Source organism: Coturnix japonica, chromosome 21 (assembly GCF_054131305.1).
Source record: "Coturnix japonica strain WE chromosome 21, WE-NBRP24, whole genome shotgun sequence".
NCBI classification, from domain to species: Eukaryota; Metazoa; Chordata; class Aves; order Galliformes; family Phasianidae; genus Coturnix; species Coturnix japonica.
Genome location: NC_140683.1, coordinates 2,428,956 through 2,448,225, shown reverse-complemented (window position 1 = coordinate 2,448,225; position 19,270 = coordinate 2,428,956). Strand labels below are relative to the sequence as shown.

General features: G+C 48.4%; 1 protein-coding gene across 1 annotated transcript; it reads left to right on the top strand.

Annotated features, from left to right (window-relative positions):
- Nucleotides 1–10,149: 10,149 nt before the first annotated feature.
- On the top strand, nucleotides 10,150–12,664 carry LOC146757435 (uncharacterized). The gene is made up of 7 exons (XM_085521638.1): nucleotides 10,150–10,334; nucleotides 10,558–10,681; nucleotides 10,792–10,867; nucleotides 11,025–11,191; nucleotides 11,485–11,817; nucleotides 12,077–12,147; nucleotides 12,605–12,664. The coding sequence occupies exons 1-7, from the start codon at nucleotides 10,281–10,283 to the stop codon at nucleotides 12,662–12,664; spliced, it is 885 nt and encodes a 294-aa protein (XP_085377764.1). The 5' UTR covers nucleotides 10,150–10,280.
- The last annotated feature ends 6,606 nt before the right edge of the window (nucleotides 12,665–19,270 follow it).

Genomic DNA, 19,270 nt, shown 5'->3' with positions numbered 1-19,270 from the left:
TTTTGGGGGAAAAAAGAGTATTCCTCTGATAAAGTGTGATATTTTAGTGAGATCAGATGATATTTTAGTGAGATCATTTTATTTCTGGGATAAATAGTGATATTTGTGGGGAAAATATCTAAATTTTGACATAAATTTATATTAAGTTGAGAAATTGTAATTTTGGAGAGAAAAACGGGAATTTTGGGGAGAAAGAGTCATATTGTGCTAAAAAGAGTAATTTTGTGTAGAGAATGTCTTCTTTTGGGGATGAAAAGCAGTGTTTTGGGGAGAAAATGTCTTTTTGGTGGGATCAAGTGTGATATTTAACAAAGAAAATGTTTTGCTGGTTTTTTTTCTTGGACAAATTGTGATATTATGTGGAAAAATATCAACATTTTGACATAAATTGATATTAAGGAGAGAAATTGTCATTTTTGTGACAAAAATATTATTTTGGGTAGAAATTGTCATTTTGTGCTAAAACACAATAAAACACGGTCTGTAACAGACTCCCACCAGGATGTCTGTCTTGTCAGCACGTCTTTACCCATAGGGATTCAACCACATCATCCCCAGTCACAAGCTCGGTAACATGAAAGCATTCCCTGACATAGAGAGCCACGCCACCACCCCTCCTTCCTCGCCTAACCTTCCTGAAGAGTTTGTAGCCATCCATTTCAGCACTCCAGTCATGGGAGCAATCCCACCATGTTTCCAGTATGGCAACTAGGTCATAGTTTGCCTGCCTCACAATGGCTTTGTCACGGAGTTCTCTCTAGAGCTCACTCCGGGACAGTGGGCACAAACCCGGGGCAGCAGGAACAAAAGCCCCCCCCCCCCCTTTTCTCTCACGGCATGGTATGGCAAAGTGCGGCGTGGCACGGCCCGGCCACGTGCGTTTCGGAAGAGGGGAAGGGAAGGGAGATTGCGATTAGGTCTAACAAAAAATAAGGGAGAAAAAAGGTGATCTGAGAACGAATGGCAGTTTAATAACCTAATAACACTAAACAACAACAAGAGAGTTTCAACAAAGAGAATACCAAGTCCCCAATCTCACCGATGGAGCTGTGGAAGGCAGGAAGCTCTGACCACGTTGTCTCCTCGCAGGGAGCCGGCCAGCAACCCCGTCCCCTTCCTCACTTCCCTTCCGGTGCCCCACCCCACATGCCCATTAAGGCAGCCCACAGAAAAAAAACTTGTCCCCTTTACTCCCATTATGAGGCATGGTGTTCTGATGTGGAATACCAACACCAACCAAATTGCAAAACCATAACAGGCTTCCAACTCTTCTTGCTTGTTGCCCAAGCTGAGTGCGTTGGAGATGCTGGTCAGAACCTCCACCACCTCTCTGGGCAGTCCGTCCCAGTGCTCCCCTACCCTTACCATAAAGAAGGTCTTTTGCATGTTTGCATGGAACCTCCTGCGTTCAAGTTCTAGGCCACAGCTAATTGTCCTACCACTACACACCACCAAGAAGAGCCTGGCCTCATTCATTTTCCTCCCATTTCCCTTCAGATATTTGTAAATATTAACACTTGCTTAGCAGCTCTATTTATAGGGTCTGAGACAATTGAGATCTGACTTTTACTTTTCCATACCAGCTCCCTTGGATGGCAAAATCTTCTGGTTCTTTCCACCAGCTGTGTGAACACCAGAACTTGCTGGACTTACAAGTTCCACACTACCCCACTTGGGCAATCCTGTGTCCTAAAAAGCTGGTGGGGGTGTCTCTGGTGGTCATTGAACGAAGGCTAGTAGTCTACCTCGCTTTGAACTTCCAGCCTTTTCAGGGGGGTGGGTAGCCCCAACCAGCTCACACTGGCATTGTGTTGAGCAGAGGCATCTGTTTTACTCTCCCATTTTCAACAACAGCAGTCTATTCTTCTCAGCATTGTTTGGCAGCAAGTTTCCATGGACTCTGCACTCTGTGTTTGAGCTTACATGTCTGCAAGCATCTTGTCCTTCAGAACAAGTCCACTCCAACGATGTGAAAAGGCTATTCTCACAATATGGAAAGGCTGTCATCATGATTCAGGAGACAGCTAGAGCTGGGGAATAGATGCATGATACCTTGACTCTGAGCAGCAAGGAAATTAGGAGAACAGAATGCAGACACTGCCAACTTTTACCAGTTCAAAACTGCTTCAAGACTTATTGCAAAGTCTTAGCGGGAAAATGTATCACGCCAGCGTATCCAAGAAAAAGAACAGTGCTGGGATTTTTATTAATTTTATTGATTTTTGATAGTTTGATTGTTTTTAAGATACAATGAGACTAAGCAGTTACACTGTCAGCCACCTCAGAGAGTTCCTAAAGGAGCTAATCCAAATCCTGCTCACACTCTACTTGAATATCAGTTGGAGCAGGGGGTAGTCTTGCAGATGAATTAATGCTGGCATTTTGACAGGATGTTGCTGCATTATGGAATCTCCGCATCCACTTAATCATCAGTGTCCAGCAGGAGATCCCAAAGCTCTGGAGGCATCGTTGTACCCATTTCTGAAACTTCCGCAATCAAATTGAAAGTACTGGTGATACTTGTGTTGGAGAATGCAGGGTGAAGGACAAATGCTCTGCTGCTGACTCTCCGTTCTCACTTGCAGGGCCGTCCTCTTTCACGGCTTTAAGTTCACGCTACAGGTCTTCCAGATGGCTTTGAAGACATTTTGGATGGCAGAACAGAATGGTCTGGAACTGTTGTTGAGATTCTTGTTTGACTGGGCAAGATTCTCTCCTGTTGCCTCTCCCAGCTCCATTCTGCTCTCATCTCCAGTAGGAACAGCCTCACGGTCGGTATCAGGATGAGCTTGTTCTGCTGCTCTCTCTTTCCTCATGCACGGTCTGTGAAAATGAGTTTCAGAAAGCACTACTCACTGACAGGAAATAAGGGGAAACTTGAAAAGCTTTGCAATGTAAAGTTTGGCTGTCCAGGATTCTGGCACCACAAATGCTTCCTTGCCAAACGCAGCAATAAAGTGTTTGGGGGAAAAGCCAACTCACTGGTATTCTTTGCATATCCATAACACAGCACCACAGGCCAGCACCAGTGCAGACATCAGCAGAGCTTTGAACATCATCATCATGTGGCGCTTTCACACAGATCTGTGAACAGCAGCCATTGTGCTTTTCTTGGCATTAATCCCTGGAAGAAACAAGACAGTGTCCCACATTACCTTCACCTGCGCTACAGATCATCCCTCAGTGATGGGATTCAGCTTCATAGGCCCAGGAGATTGTCTTTTTCTTCACTGGGAGCCTCTGCCCCTGTTGCCTAAGCACTGGGGGCCAAGAAAGGTTGCTTCCACCTCTCATTGCATAGGGAGAGGCTGCACAGGAACTACCCGTGTCCTCCTCTGGGCCGAGGGCTGGGGCTGTGCCCTGGGCTCTGGGCTTTGTCTGTGAGCAGCACTGCAGAGCAGATTCCCTCACACTTTCCCCAGCTCACGCTTCCTGAGCTCTCCTGCAGGACACCCCCCCCCCCCAGGCTGAAGGTCGGGCTCCAGCCAGCACAGGGCACAGCCGGAGCCAGCCCAGGGGAGAAACATCCCTGCAGGTTCCTGCCACACAGGATCCCTTTCATCCAAAAGGGCAAAGCTTACAAGTCTCTGGGAACTGGGAGCGGTGGGAGGTGAGCAGTGTCACAGAGCTCTGCACTCACTTTCTCTGGCATGCTGCTGAACAGCTCTCCAAACCCCACTGAGGTCAGCCATTTTTAGAGAGCCTGGCTTCTCTTACATGTGCTCTGTGCTCACATGCTCAGCTTTAGGTGCTGACCTAGAGTACAGGAGCAGGCAGGAAGAGCCTGCAGGCACACAGTGACTCTGATAAGTGACACTGGATGGCCACGGGACAGAAATTACCTGGCATGCTAGTTGTTGGCGCTGCCTCTGTTACACTGTCTGAGACTGGCAGAGTGGGATAGCTGCCTTCCTGCAGTGCATCCTGCTCAGTTGGCTGTTCCGTTCCTTTAGAAAGAAAGCAGGATAGCAGGATGGGATGGGATGTGTTCTCATCAGGAACCAAGCTACTCCAATCCTGAGCTCAGGCAAAGTCTGTTGCTCCCAGCCCCCCAAAGCCACTACAACCCCCTCTGTTGCCCAAGGGCATTTGGTCCCTCCCAGGAAATGCAGGGTGCTGACCCTCTAACACCTCCTGAGGAATCAGCTCCTGCGCAAGGCCCTCACACACTGTGCTGTGAGCATCACCAACCATCACATTCCACCCACTACAGACAGGCATCTGCAGGCTGAAATTCAAGCTCCAACAGAAGCGCCTTCTCCACCTCATTTCCAGCAACAACAAAGGCAACCATCCCTGATCGGGATGCTCCTCCTGCCTTCAACTAGCTCAGCTCCACAGAGGGCTTTGTACAAACAAAAGCACAGCACTCAACAGTTGCTGCCATCTGGGTGCCCATGTCTGCACAAAGCCGCTCTGACAAGTAATGGTCATGCTGGGGGAGCACCTGTCTCTGGGTCTTGGCTGGATGCAGAAGTGGCAGCAGACCAGCTCTGGTGCTTGACAGCACCTGCAAGGTGTTACATGGAACACCACCACAGCATGGCTCTGAGAGATCCCTTCCTGCTCTGCAGGCCAGAGCTTATCCACACATCTACATCAGACCTCAGCTTCCCAGGGCTCACGGTGAGCAGATTGAAGTATACTCACCATGCTCTGCCTTCTCCATTTCCTTCAGCAGTTTCTTTAGGAGACGGGATGAGCCCTGGGAGTATTTTCCTCTTTCGGATTCGTCCTTTACTCCTTCCAGACCTAAACAGAATGTGTGAAGTTAAATATAATGTACATGAGCTTTTGAATACCAGTGGTGAGTCAGTGGAGTCAGTAACAACAAAGTACTCACCACTGGGATTCCATCTGGGCTCCAGTGCAGGGGGAAAGCGAGGACTGGGCAAGGCCTTCCCGGGGGGCACTTCTGCAACCAAAGACCCATGAAAAGATTCAGTCATACACTACAGCATCATGGAGTAGCAAAGCATACAGGGGATCGTGCCATGAAATGGCACTGAAATGGGCAGTGAAAGCTCTCTAAGGAATTACAAAGCCATGACATACCCATGCGATCTGCCAGAGTTTCGGACCCAGAACCTAGAGGGGAACCTGGATCACCTCCTCCAGTCACATCTGCAAGCAAACGCGGGACAGAGCAACTCCCATTAAACATCCTTCCAGTCAGAATGACACAGGATGCAGTTATAGCTGGGGATTCCTTCCCAACACTCTTCTTTCCCTTCCACATGGGAGCACTTTGGAAACAGTTCCTGGGTGCCTGCAGGGGCACCTAGAAGTGAGCCCTCTTGGAGCTCACCCCCAGCTCTAAACTCAACTGCATGGGCTGGATTAAACTTAGGCTTTGGTAAGCCACTGCTTGGTGACACAGCTGCAATAAGGGACAGAGGAGAAACACTCCCATTGCACTTGCCCATCTCTTCCATAGTGACCAGCATTGATGGAAGGGGCTCAGGTAATGACATGGGGGGAAAGTTCCAAAGTTGCAGAGAGGCCAGGTGTCCTGCTGGCTGCTATTCCACAGCTTTCCAAATACTTTCTCCAGGTCATGGAAAACTGTTCTCAGAGACTTCATGGAAGAACATTTGGCCCCTTGAAATTTTCTTACTGGGAGACCTTGGAGATACAGAGACAACGCCAACTCACAGACTGCATGGAAGAAGGTGCAGCCCCTCGGGGATTTCTTACTGGAAGGCCTCTGGTGTAGAGGAAGGTCACACTGAAGTGCTGGAGGAAAGCTCACCTGTCCCTTCCTCTGGGCTGTGGGCCGGGGCTCTGTGTTGGAAACTGGGATTCATCTACAGGGAGTACCATGAGCCTAGAGCAGAAATGCTCCCACTTTTCCCAGCACACATCTCTGAGCTCTCCCCAGGACATCTCCCAGGATGAAGGCTGTGCTCCAGCCAGCAAGCAGCAGAGCCATGACCTGGCATGGCTGGAGCCAGCCCTGAGGAGCAGCTCTGCCATGGGCTCTTGCCCAGGTCCTGTGGTGCTGCCCATCAGCATCAGTCCCTGCCCAACACCACCTCCATGGAAGGCAGGCCCCAGGGAAGTGTGGCACAGGGCTGTGGGGACACAGCCTGACTTCTTGCCCCCAGTGCTACTCAGTTTGGGTTCCATCTCTGCCCACCTACCTGCTCCTGGTGCTCACCACGGAGCAGCACAGGTCTCCTGGAAGCACATGGCCATCAGTAGGAGAGGGAGAACAAGGCGGGCAGGGGCCATTGCGCCACACACTCGCACCTTGCTTCCAACACCACCGTTGCAGCCACAGTGAGTGTTGCACAGAGAGAAGCCTGCGGCACTAGACAGCGTCAGAGCCAGGCCTTGTGAGCTCACAGCACAGTTACAGGGTGGGCCATTGCGAGCTCACAGCTCCGGGTGGTGGCTCCCTGCAGGCTACAGCTCTTCTGATGCACTGCACCAGGGCTTCATGGTGCCAGTGCTTACATCATAGAAGCATAGAATCATAGAATCATAGAATTACTCAGGTTGGAAAAGACCTCATCAAGTCCAACCTCAGCCTAACCATAATATCCTAACAACCCCCTGCTAAATTATATCTCTGAGCACCACATCCAAATGTCTCTTAAACACATCCAGGGATGGTGACTTGACCACCTCCCTGGGGAGCCTATTCCAGTATTTAGCTACCCTTTCTGTGAAGAAGAGTTTCCTAATCTCGGGAACCATCATGGACCAATAAAAGGTCAGCCAGGGGATCAGGCCTAGTCAGCATGGGTTTATGAACGGTAGATCCTGCCTTACAAACCTAACTTCATTCTATGTCAAGGTGACCCGCTTAGTGGATGAGGGTAAGGCTGTCAATGTGGTCTACCTGGACTTCAGATGATCATGGAAACACAGAATCGTAGAATGGCTTGGGTTGGAAGGGACCCCAACCTTCATCTAGGTCATCAGTAATGATATTAAACAAGATGGGCCCCAGTTCCAACCCCTGGGGGACACCACTTGTAATGGGTCACCAGCTGAACTTAACTCCATTAAGTACCAGTACATGCTGGGTACGGCCCACTAGCCAGTTCCTTCCTTACCCAAAGAAGGGTCTACATGTCCAGGCCATGAGCAGCCAGTTTCCCCAGGAGAATACTGTGAGAGACCGTGTCAAAGGCTTTGTTGATGTCTAGGTAGACTGCATCAACAGCCTTTCCCTCACCTACCAGTATGGTCACCCAGTCGTAGAAGGAGATGAGGCTGGTCAAGCACGACCTGCCTTTCATGAACCTGTGCTGGCTGAGCCTGACCCCCTGGATGCCGCTCACATGCCCTGTGATCTCACCCAAGATGATTTGTTCCATAACTTTCCCCAGCACTGAGGTCAGGCTGACAGGCCTGCAGTTTTCGGATCCTCCTTATGGCCCCTCTTGCAGATGGGAGTCACATCGTCAAGCCTGCAGTCATCTGGGACCTCTCCAGATATCCGAAAGTGCTGGTAGGTAGTGGAGAGCAGCTTGGCAATCACCCCTGCCATTTAAAGGGACATCCCTGTGCAGGGCACCAAGGGGATGACCGCGTGGGAGCACAAAGAAGGGCTGCAGCAGACTAGAGCAAAAAGTCCCATTTCACCTCTATGTTGGTTGTGAGCTGTTCTTGTCTGTGTTACAGCTTGTTTGCTCCCATGGAACCTGCTCCACCTGTTCAGCATCCCCTTGACTAAGAATTCCGCATCACTGCTAAGACAGCCAGGACTTTAGTAAGGATCACTTGCATAAGGATGATTATGTTTGCCCCTAATAAACAGCGCAAGCCTCAAACCTAGGAAGGGCTGTGGCTATTCTTAAATACGAATGGTACCGAGCAGCAGACTGGTGACTTTAGAGGATGTTGTGAAGGCAACTGAGGCATTAGTGGGCTGAAACTGTGCTCCTTCAAATGAGCCCCTGGCAGTCACGCCAGCAGTCGCCTGCTCTTGATCTTCACTGCTCTCCTGTTGTATCCCTTCCTACCATTCCAGTAGCTTCTGGGACATCACCAGTAGAACTGAAGGCACAGGCCGTGGCAGAAGACACACCATCTTCCCACCATCGTGCACTGCCTGACTTTGGGAAGCCATTCCCATTCCTTGCTGAGAAGACATCCCCTGGTCTGGACGCAACTCACTCCAAATTACACTCTTTCTCCTAGTATAGCCTAGCTACATTAAGGATATTGTTTCAAGACTAGTTGGTGCACAATTTAAGCTCCAGGCCTGAAGCAAGCTGGCAGCCCCACAGGGAGACATCCGGTGGGAAAACTGTTTAGGCCAGTGTGGAATTATTTGTGGGGTGTCCTCAAGCCTCCTTCCCAGAGCTGCATGGTAGAGACTGCTACACCGTTGCTTCCAGCTGTCTGAAACACATTGACAAAAGTGAATCTCATCTGATGGATTTCATAACTGTTTACCTCAATCAGAGCCCGTATCATTCTGAAGAAGAGACAAGCGGCCTACATTTCTTCTTCTTAATTAACATCTGTTTCCATGCAACTTTATCTTACTTATCTGCTTTGTAGCCTGGCTGTACTCCGGCTTCAGGGAAAGGAAACAGAGCTCTGACTGCTCAGCTCAGGAGGGCTTCTAAATGACACACTGCTTAATTGATTCCTTTGGGGAAGGAAGACAGAAGGTGATGGGTGATGTTGGAGCAGGGGAAAATGAGGTACCTGGTGCTGGACAGCAACATGAGTAAGGAGGTGGAGGTGGTGGCTGATAAGGAAAGGTGCTAGCTGCGGGAACAAAGGTGGGAGGGCACTCAAGACTCTGACATCTGAAACACAGCTGATAAATCCCTCTTCAGCGAGAGCTTCATCTGCACCTTTGTCTTGATGTCATGATACATATTTGTAGTGCAAAATCATACTTTTCAAGAAACATAATTCTTTTTTGACCTGGTGGTAAATTACATTGCTTGCCATAAGTCGTATCAATTCAGGATCTGCACAGTACTGAATCAAACATGCATGACCGTCATGATTTAAATCATTTAAATTATTTCAGTGTGTTTTTACTCTACACAAGAGCAAATGAGCATAGAAGGAAAAGAACTAAGTCTTAACAGCTAAAACACAGCTGTAACCTCTGGAGTTTTCCTTTCTGCACCTCGTTTGGTCTTCTGCAGAACTCTGAAGTGAGCCAGCTTACCCAGCAGATGATAGTGTGGCTGAGAGTTGACCTGCTCTTGAGGAAGTTGGAAAGGGATTGGTTATGCCTTGTTGACATTTCTAGAAGTATCCAGAAGAGATCAGCATTCACTAGCTTTTAGTTTACTCCCATGAGACTTTCCCAAAGGTATCTTTTGTCTAAAAAAAGCTGAGCAGACTCCAATGAGCACTATGAAGCCACATTAGTCTTTACTGGTTTTTATGGGCTGCACAAGTGTCACCTTCACTTCCCTGTTGTTTGACTTCAGATCATCCCATGGGGTGACTCTGGTGTTGGTTTCCTAAAATTCAGATCTAGGAGGCGTCCACTACCTTCCATTATGGTGAAAGCACAGAAGCCATGCGAGCACTTGCTGAAGTCACAGTGGTTGCCATGGTGGGAGGAGTGTCTGTCCCACAGCTGGTGCTCTGGCGAGCGTGCTGCACGTGGAGATTGAGCTCTGTGCCTTCCTTGGAACAGATCACCCTGCAAGAGCCTGTCAGAAGCACTGCTGTGCTGTGTTGGTGAGCTGGGTGCAGCTTAGGCTGAGCAGGCCCAACAGGTGAGCTGGGTTTGGTGCTGGCTGGCTGCTGGGAGGTGTCTCAACAGAAAAGCTAGGCTGGGGAGGAGTTCCCAGCTCCAGCAGTGCCCCTCCACCTGGCTGTTTCTAGGGGAAAGAGGTTCTTGTGGAGATTCTAACCCATGTTTTGGTGAGGATGATGAAACACCATTCAAAAGGAAGGCGAGGACAAACAGAGTACAACTTGTGCCTCACAGCCACACGGATGGCTGGGTGCAGAGCTACTGAGGAGATGGAGAAGAGCACTTGCTGACACAAGCCATGGCAGTCAGACACAAGCTGCAGCTAGCATTGGGACCTTCTTGCAGCCAGCTGATTCCCAGACCTTTCACTCCACAAGAGACTCAATTGCATGGCAGATGAAGGCTGAGAATATACTTCTCCCTCATGACTTCTCACTTGTGGATGATTTCTGCAGGGTTCCTGTCCAAAGGGAGATTTGGGGGATCAAGTCAATCTTAGGAAGAGTGAAGCCAGCTCTTTCCAAGAGCAGGGAAAGTTCCTGTGGAGAGAGCCGTCAGAACTTGGGCTTCCTCTGAGAATTGAGTGGTCATGTCTCAGCAAGGAGACAAGCGCGGATCCAATGCCTGCTCTGTGAGCGGAAAGGTATGGCTGGGTTCCTTTAGCTTGACTTTTCTTCCTTGTTCTCATTTGTAAGGGGAAGGAGTGGAGCAGGGGGCTAATGGCACGGGCAAGGCTCAGGCTGTATTTTCCCTTAGTGATCAATGATGTCTCAGCACTCTGATATCCCATCTCTGGCACCATCTAGAAGCTCTCTGCCAAACTCAGCTGCCCATTCCCATCAGCATTTCTTCCTTCCTCTCTTCAGAGGTGGCGCGACACTATTTGCCGTGTTTGGGAAATGCAGCCAGCAGACTGCCAGAGATCCAGCTGCACCTTTCAGCGCACAGAGGGACGCAATGGGGATGGACCGTCCTTACTGCCATACAAAAGTGAGTTTCTCTTCTGGCTGTAAAACAGGGTCTTTCTTTATTGGGGGCTGGACAACAGGACACTAGTGCTACTGACATTTGTGAAATCAACACATGATCTCTTGTTTTAGGGACGGAACCTGTGCGTCCATGGAATGGTGCTGGGCAAGGAGGGAAACGGAAAGCCCACGCAGGTAAGAACCTCTTGTGAGCTGTGGTGTGGGTACCTGCCTCTAAATAGGGCTGCATGAAGGGGTGCATGTGTGATGATGAGTGAAGAAAGTCCACTGCATATCTGTGCTGCTGCAGAAATGGCACCATGCCACAGCAGCAGAAAGGCAAACGGTAGGAACTACACTTGAAGAGTAGAAGTTTGTGGTTGGCTGTGCTCAAATCTTCCTCTCAAGAGATGCTCTTCAAGTCTTTCTTGTTCCTTTTTGCCAGAAGCTGACGCAAGCAGCCTTCCAGCAAAGCGCAGCCTTGCCGCAAGTCTGGGAAGGACTGCAGCCTGTGACGTGGCACCCAAGAGAGGTACAGATGCACAACACGCATCAGTGTTTGATTCAATGTCTTTCTAGTTAGGCTTTCTGTCCTTTCTTTGGACTCCTTTTTCTGCGTGTTGCTTGAGGTCTTCGTCCCTGGGATTTACAATTCCCTTCCCTGTCCAGATTTGAAATGCAAACCCACACTTCAGCTAAGATCCTAAGATCCGCTACTATGAACACGCAAGATGAGATTTCCTAGTATTGTGGCCCATTTTACTACAGAAATTAGCCATGGTCACTCTTTAAATCTTACTGCTTCTCCTTTCTTGATTATGACAGATGTACGCCTGGAACCAAATGGAAACATCTCTGTGAAAGCGGTGCAGGAAGTGCTTTCGGAGGGAGCTCATCTCCAGGCTGGAGGGCTTCCTGTAACAGCAGGTCCCAGCTCTGTCTCCAAGACCCTGGCTGGGTGTAAACACAAGGGCTTGGGCGAAGAGAAACAGACTGCAGTGCAGCTGCCTGCTACTAGAAGAGCCAGGGGACAGAGCGGAGACAGTGTGCCGGCCCCAGCAACACAGCCTGGGCCTGCCCCAGCATGGAGCTCCAAGCAAAGATGTAAGAAGGTGCTGTGGTACCGTCCTGGTGAAGTGCAACACATTGAGTTTGCTTAGGGCTTGCTTTGCTTTTTCCTGCTCTGTAGAGGGGTTAAGAGTTGAAGGCTACAGAGTCCAAAGGCAGCGAGATGCCAGAATACCTAAACGCATCTCTTTCTGTTAACTCCACAGTGGTCCTCCTGGAAATGTCATTCACTGAGAGGCTTCCTAGTCCCATTTTCTTTGTCTTTGGACTGTCATTTGTTTTCACGGCACTCACGTTTCTGCAGCTTTGCTGTTGACAAAATGAATTCACTGGTACTCTTGCTTTGTAGCAAGAAGACAACAACAAAAAGAAAGGAGAAGGGAAATGAAAAAGGCTTCTCTGAGAGCTGCACGTGCAGAGGTGAGTCCTTGGTGAACACAGACATGCATTCTCTTGTTGGTCTCAGTGCTTCCATCTGTCAGACATGGAAGATGTTAAAATCCTGAGGGAAGCGATGGAATAGAAAAGCAGCCAGCTGTGTGTTTGAGGAAAGCACTCTGTCAGTGAGAGCTGCCATGGGGGGCTTGGACGCCTTCCTCTGGCTTGAGAAGGATGTGGTTGGTAACGGCCGGAGGGTTTTGCTGTGATAAAGAAGCTTGCCATGTCAGGCACTGCAACCTTTGAAACGGCCTTCCCATGACAGAGCATGAATCTTACCATAGGCAGCGTGTCATGGAAAGTAGTGTCAGTGACCTGAATGAAAGGAACATGCTGTTGTATATGGGGTCATTCTGGAAGTTTACTGGTCAGACTTTCTTCATGAGATCTCCCTAGATGGTTTCTGTCCTACTTCTACACTTGCTTTGTTTCTTTCCAGTTCTTCACAGTGATGAATAGCCTTGTGGAGATGCTGCAGAAGCTGCAGCTGAAGAACTGAGAGGAGCATCAGAAGGCAGCAGCTGCAGTGTGCAGCGTTTCAGTTGCTGCCCAACTCAGCACTCCAAGTTTGATTGTATTCTATCAATAAAACATTACAATTACAGATTCACAAAGAGTGCATAGACTGATTTGTCCAGTGGCATTCCATGAGCTGCTGCACAACTTTTGGTCCAGAGCAGTATTTACGCATCTACTCTGCCCACTATGCATCTTTGGCTCACCACAACCCATCCCAGCACTCTTCTTCCAGGCAGTGCTTCAACACCCAAGAGGTTTCCCATGGAGCTCCATGGCACACAGGACCTGGCCACTGCACACAGCTGTACAACCCCACACCTTTGCACAGCCCTGCACACAAACATGGGCAGCTCCTTTCTTGCACACAACCACATGCCTGGGCATACTTGTATGACCCCAGCCATTTGCTTAACACTGTGCACACATACTTGTGTGCATCCCTGTCCTTCTGTCTATCCATGTGTGTGTACATCTATATGTGCCACCATGCCTTCATTGCAAACCTGTGTGCCCACACAACATTGCATGCCCTTGTACTGATACTTGCTGCTATTCCTTCCTAGATTCAAGACTCCACTCTTGCTTTTGTTAAACTTCTTCTCGTTTATTGGTTCCCTGCTCTCCAGTCTGTCCAGGTCTTGCTGAATGGCAGCACAGACTTCAGGTGTGTCAGCCATTCCTCCCAGCTTTGCATCATAGGCGTACTTACTGAGCGTGGACACTATCCCCTCATCAGGGTCATCAGTGAAGATACTGAACAAGACCAGAGACAGCACCAACCCCTGGGGTACATTACAGGCCACAGGTCTCCAACTGGACTCTGTGCTGGCGATCAGAACCCTCTGAGCTCAGACAGTCAGACAGTTCTCAACCCAGCTTACTATCCACTCATCTGTCCCACGCTTTCTCAGCTTCATTACCAGGATGTCATGTGAGACAGTATCAAAAGCCTTGCTGAGGTCAAGGTAGATGACATCCACTGCTCTCCCCACATCTACCGAGCTGGTGATGCCATCATAGAAGGCTGCAGGGTTGGCTGAGCATGACTTTTCCTCGGTGAATCCAAGCTGACTACTGCTGATAAACTTCTTCCCTTCCAATTTCTTGGAGATGGCATCCAGCTGTTCCACCAAGCTGTTCCACCACCTTTCCGGGGACAGTGGTGAAACTGACTGCCCTGCAGTTTACCGGATCCTCCTCCTTGCCCTTTCCGAAGACTGCAGTGTCACAGGCTCTCCTCCAGTTTTCACGTTCTTCTCCTCCTCTCCAAGACCTGTCAAAGATGATAGAGAGTTTGGCAGTTACGTCTGCCAGCTCCCTCTGCACATGTGGATGTATCCCATCAGAGTCTATAGATTTGTGCACACTGATCCCACCCAGAAGCTCCCAGATCACCCCCTCCTCACCCAGAGAGAAGCTCTCAATTTCTCTAGCTCTCTCTCTTCCCTCCAGGGTCCAGGAGTCCCAAGGGGCAGTCTTTGATGTGAAAACCAAATTAAAGAAGGTGTTCAGCTTCTCCACCATCTCAGCATCACCCATTTCCAGGACACCCCCCTTCCCTATTTCCTACTCTTGGGGATGCACCAATCCTGAGCTCCGAAGAAGTGCTTTTTAAATGCTGCCCAGCTCTCACGGCCCCCTTACCTTCAAGCACTCTAGCCCATGAGATATCTCCAAGTAGGCCGCAGAAAAAAGTCCAAGTTGGCTCTCTGGAAGTCCAGGGCCAGATTAGATCTAGGCACATTGTTACCTCCACAGGTTAGCTGGATGCCTGGCACTGACCCCTTCCAATCCAGCACTTTTGGTCCTCAGTCGCTGGCTCCAGGGGGTGTCTCTACTGCAATTCCGGCTAAAGACTTTGCCTGAGGAGACAAATCACACTGCTTTTGAAACTCCCAAGTTTCAGAACTTCCTGCTTGTTTCAACACACGTGGGTGGACTTATCTGGGCAGCAGGGTGCTGGCTGCAAGCATGCAGTGACAGCAACTGCAGACATCAGCACAGCCTGAGCCTGCCTGAAAGACCTTGCACACAAACTTCAGTGCCTTGACTCCCCTAACTGAACACAGCAACCTGGAATTCCAACCCAAATGGAAATGTCTTTAGAGTGCTGTCACCGTGCACTCCACGCACTTCATCGTGCCCCAGAAACCAGAATAAAACCACATGGACTCTGATAATCACAGGTCTATCTGTTCTTCCCAAAAGAATCAAAGCTGCAGCAGGCCAGAAGTTTCAAGGAAGTTCTTTTAAGCATTTCCAGAGCAGTTTCTGAGGCTGTACATGCAGTTTGATCTCAGACAGGCTGAGTCCTTGTCATGGTTTAATAATTTTGTAATTTTACTATCAGTATTCCACATCATAACATCATATAAAGCATGAATAATTTTACTGAATCTGCAACTTACAGAAGAAGACTACATCACCCAGAGAACAACACGGTCAGAGATGGGTCACGGGACCTGGACACTATGTTATCTCTGTCGCAGGCTAGACTGACGTCTTTTGAATTCTGGCGTTCAGGGGAGTGTGTGGGAGCCTTCAAGGTGTCGCCTAGAGTTTACAGTAGGCCTATTGGTTTCAGGACTCATTTCTCTCTCCTATTTTGCTTGATTCGTTAGCTCAATTTTCAACTATATTGTATTATATTGTGTTATTCTGTATTTCGATATAGTATTTAGTAAATAAGTGTGCCTCCTTAGATCGTTGCCACTGTTTTCTTTTCCTAATTAACTTTTTCTTTCCTTTCGGCCTAGGGCCCCTGCGGGGCCCACAGCCCCTGTCATGAACGCAGGTAGATTTTTTGTTTAAACCGTGACAGATTTTGGTGGAAAATGCGGGCAAATTGAGTTGCTGTTTTTCTGTTTTTTCTTCATTTGCTCTTTTAGCTTTTAACAGAGCTACGAGTTTTTTTTTCTGTTAAGGAGCTATCTTATGTTTGTGATTCTGCACCTGCAAGCTTGACCTTGAAAGTCCAGGCGGACTGCCAATACTCCAGGATATTTTGTAAACTTTAAATTCATGAAATCTGGGCAGACGGCCAATACCCCGGATTATTAGTAAACACTTTTGAGCTTTGCCTTTTTACTTTTTTTCTCTCTATTGAAGAAAAAAAAGGGAAAAAAAAATGTTTCCTCTAGTAAATTTGTTTTACAAGGGACTGTGTTTCATGAGTTCCTCTTTTGAGATGCTCCAAACATATTGGACCATGTTTAAGCTAGCCACTTTTACCTTTGGAGCTATGGAAATGTATAATCGATTGAAAGCATGGTTAGCAACGCTTACTTGGTATCTGCATGCAGCTCCAGAGGGAGCAACTAATGCAACTAATAGTACAGAAATGGTGGTTTTTGAGCGTGCTCCTCCTTTTTTCTTTGCATCCTTTAAGCAGTCTTCGAATGACCAGTTGGCCCAGTGGATCACACTGTCAATTGTGTCAATCTCCCTGCACATACTGTCAGTTATTTTAATAATCTCACTCAGAATCTGGAATTATAACATCCGCAGGAAGTCTTCCCTAGAACCAGAGAACACTGAGTGGCAGGGAGTGTGGAGAGACTTTGGAGAGACTTATAGAAGACAAACGTCTTTAGTGTCATGGAGCTTTACTCCTGAACACTTAAAGAATCCTGAGAGTTTGACCGCATATTTGAGACAGGAATGTTGTGGCTCAGGCAGATCTAAGGAGGCACAAATGACTTGGGGCCTAGCTAATGCTTATCGGGCCTTATTCAATACCATTCCTGAGAGGGAAGATTTTGAGGTTGAGAGAGAGAGTCTCAGGACCGAGAATGAGAGTATGCAGTCCGAGCACAATGCCCTCCGGTCAGAGCACAATGCCCTCCGGTCTGGGCACAACGCCCTCCGGTCAGAGCATAACGCCCTCCGGTATGGTTACAACACTCTCCAGTCCAAGTACGATGCCCTCCAGTCTGAGCATAACACCCTCCAATCCAAGCAAAATGCCTTCCAATCCGAGTGCAACACCCTCCCGTCCAAGCATGACACTCTCCAGTCTGAGCACAACACTCTCCAGTCCGAGCATAACGCCCTCCGGTCCGAGCACAACACTCTCCAGTCAGAGCACAATGCCCTCCAGACCAAGAACAACACTCTCCAGACTGAGCACAATGCCCTCCAGTCTAAGAATAACATCCTCCAGTTCGAGTGTAAAACCCTCCGATCCGAGCGCAACACCCTCCAGTGGAAGTACGACAGCCTCCAGACTGAGTTCAGCGCTGTCCAGTTCGATCGGAACACTCTCCGAGACCAGCTATGTGCCCTCCGGGGTGAACTGAATGTATTTGACCAACTACCGGGGGCACATGTAGTCCAATTTGACCAACCATCGGGGGCACCAGATACAATGTTGGTTGCCCCTGTAAGAGGGCGAAAAACAAAATGAGTTTCAACTCAGTTAGAGAAAATGCAGAAGGAGTTAGAAGAGCGGAGGGAGTTAGGAGAGCAGGGGGAGTCAGAAGAGCAGGGGGAGTCAGAAGACCAGAGGAAGTTAGAGGAGCAGAGGAAGTTAGAAGAGAAGAGGAAGTTAGGAGAGAGAAAAAAACAAAGGAGGGTTACCTGGAGGAAATAATAGAAGAGTCAGAGTCAGAAGAAGAAGAGGAGCCAAAAACTAGATTTTCTTTACGAGAATTTCTTGAGTCCAAAATTCTAGATGGGGTGGCCTCAGCAACACAGTTGCCACCATGAGCACCTGGGACTCTTGATAGAGCAAAAGGCGAGCAAAGTATTATGACCATTATTGATCGATCTTTTAAACTGAGTGAAATTCGGGATCTAAGAAAGGATTTCACACGTCAGCCAAAAGAGCATATGGTTACTTGGTTACTTTGATGCTGGGACAATGGTGCCAGCAGTGCGTGGCTCGATGGCAGTGAAGCTCGCCAACTGGGTGGCATTTGCAGGGACTCACGTGTGGACAGAGGTATTGGCACATGCCAAAATCAGTCCTACACCCTCTGGAAGCGGATGTTGATAGCAGTAAGAGATAGATTCCCTTTTAAATGGGACTTGAGAAAAAGAAATGGACTGATATAGAGAAAGGTATCCAATTTTTGAGAGAAAGTTCTCTGGTGGAAATGCTATACAGCTCCCACTTCAATGGTAACGATCCAAACCAATTACATGATCCTGAGACAGTCCATGTTCCATGACAAATGTGGCGTGACTTTAAAAAGGCGGCTCCAGAAAAGCATGCCAGTGCACTTGCATTAGTATATGGCAAAGGGGAAAGGAAACTCCTTGTAAATGAACTAATTAGCTGACTACAGGAACTTGAATTATTTATAAGTGCTACAGAAGTTAATCTGTATACTTCAGCCATTGTCAAAATAGTGGAAAGATTAAACAAAATGGAGGGAACACAAAGTGATATTATTGATAAATTGGCTAACGTGCCTGATGTAGATGAATCCACGGTGGTACCAGATGATAGAGACCAGGATTTCCACGATCACCTATTGAGAAAGCTAAACAACATGAGTTCCTCTCGACCTGTATCATCGAAAATCTCAACCATAAAAAAGAGACATCCTCGTATTCAAGCAAATGACAACAATAAGACTACATGTCTTGCCTTGTTGTTTTTCCTCTGTAGTCATGGGGAGGACATGCAGAAGTGGGGTAATTCATCCACTTCTGCACTTCAGGCACGAGTGAAAGAATTACAAGGTGAAACAACCACCAAGGTGAACTCTTCCAAAAAGGGGAAAGTTCCAGTTGCTGCAAGCCACCGAGGTAAACAATAGAGGGGCCCTGCCCCCAGCCAGGGTGGGGAAAGGGACAATAGAGTATACTGGACTGTGTGGATTAAGTGGCCTGGCACATCTCAACCACAGAAATATAAAGCCTTGGTGGACACTGGTGCACAATGCACCCTAATGCCCTCAAGTCACCAAGGGACACAACCAATATATATACATGGAGTGACTGGGGGTTCCCAAGAATTGACTATGTTGAAGGCCGAAATAAGCCTCACTGGTAAAAAGTGGCAGAGACACCCTATTGTGACTGGTCCAGAGGCTCCATGTATATTGGGTATCGATTACCTTAGGATGGGATATTTTAAGGATCCCAAGGGGTATCGATGGGCCTTTGGGATAGCTGCTGTTAACACAAACGGTGTTAAGCAGCTTTCAGCTTTACTTGGTCTGTCAGATGATCCTTCTGCTGTGGGCTTGCTCCAGGTAAAAGACCAAGAGGTACCAATTGCCACTAAAGTTGTTCACAGACGGCAGTACTGCACCAATAGGGACTCATTGCTCCCCATTCACAAGTTAATTCGCCAATTAGAGAATCAGGGAGTGATTAGCAAAACTCACTCGCCTTTTAACAGCCCCATATGGCCAATGCATAAAACCAGTGGGGAATGGAGGCTGACGGTGAATTACCGTGGCCTGAATGAAGTCACACCTCCATTAAGTGCTGTTGTACCAGACATGCTAGAACTCCAGTATGAACTGGAGTCAAAAGAAGCTAGGTGGTATGCCACCATTGACATTGCTAATGCCTTCTTTTCCATCCCATTGGCTGCAAAATGTAGGCCACAGTTTGCTTTTACCTGGAGAGG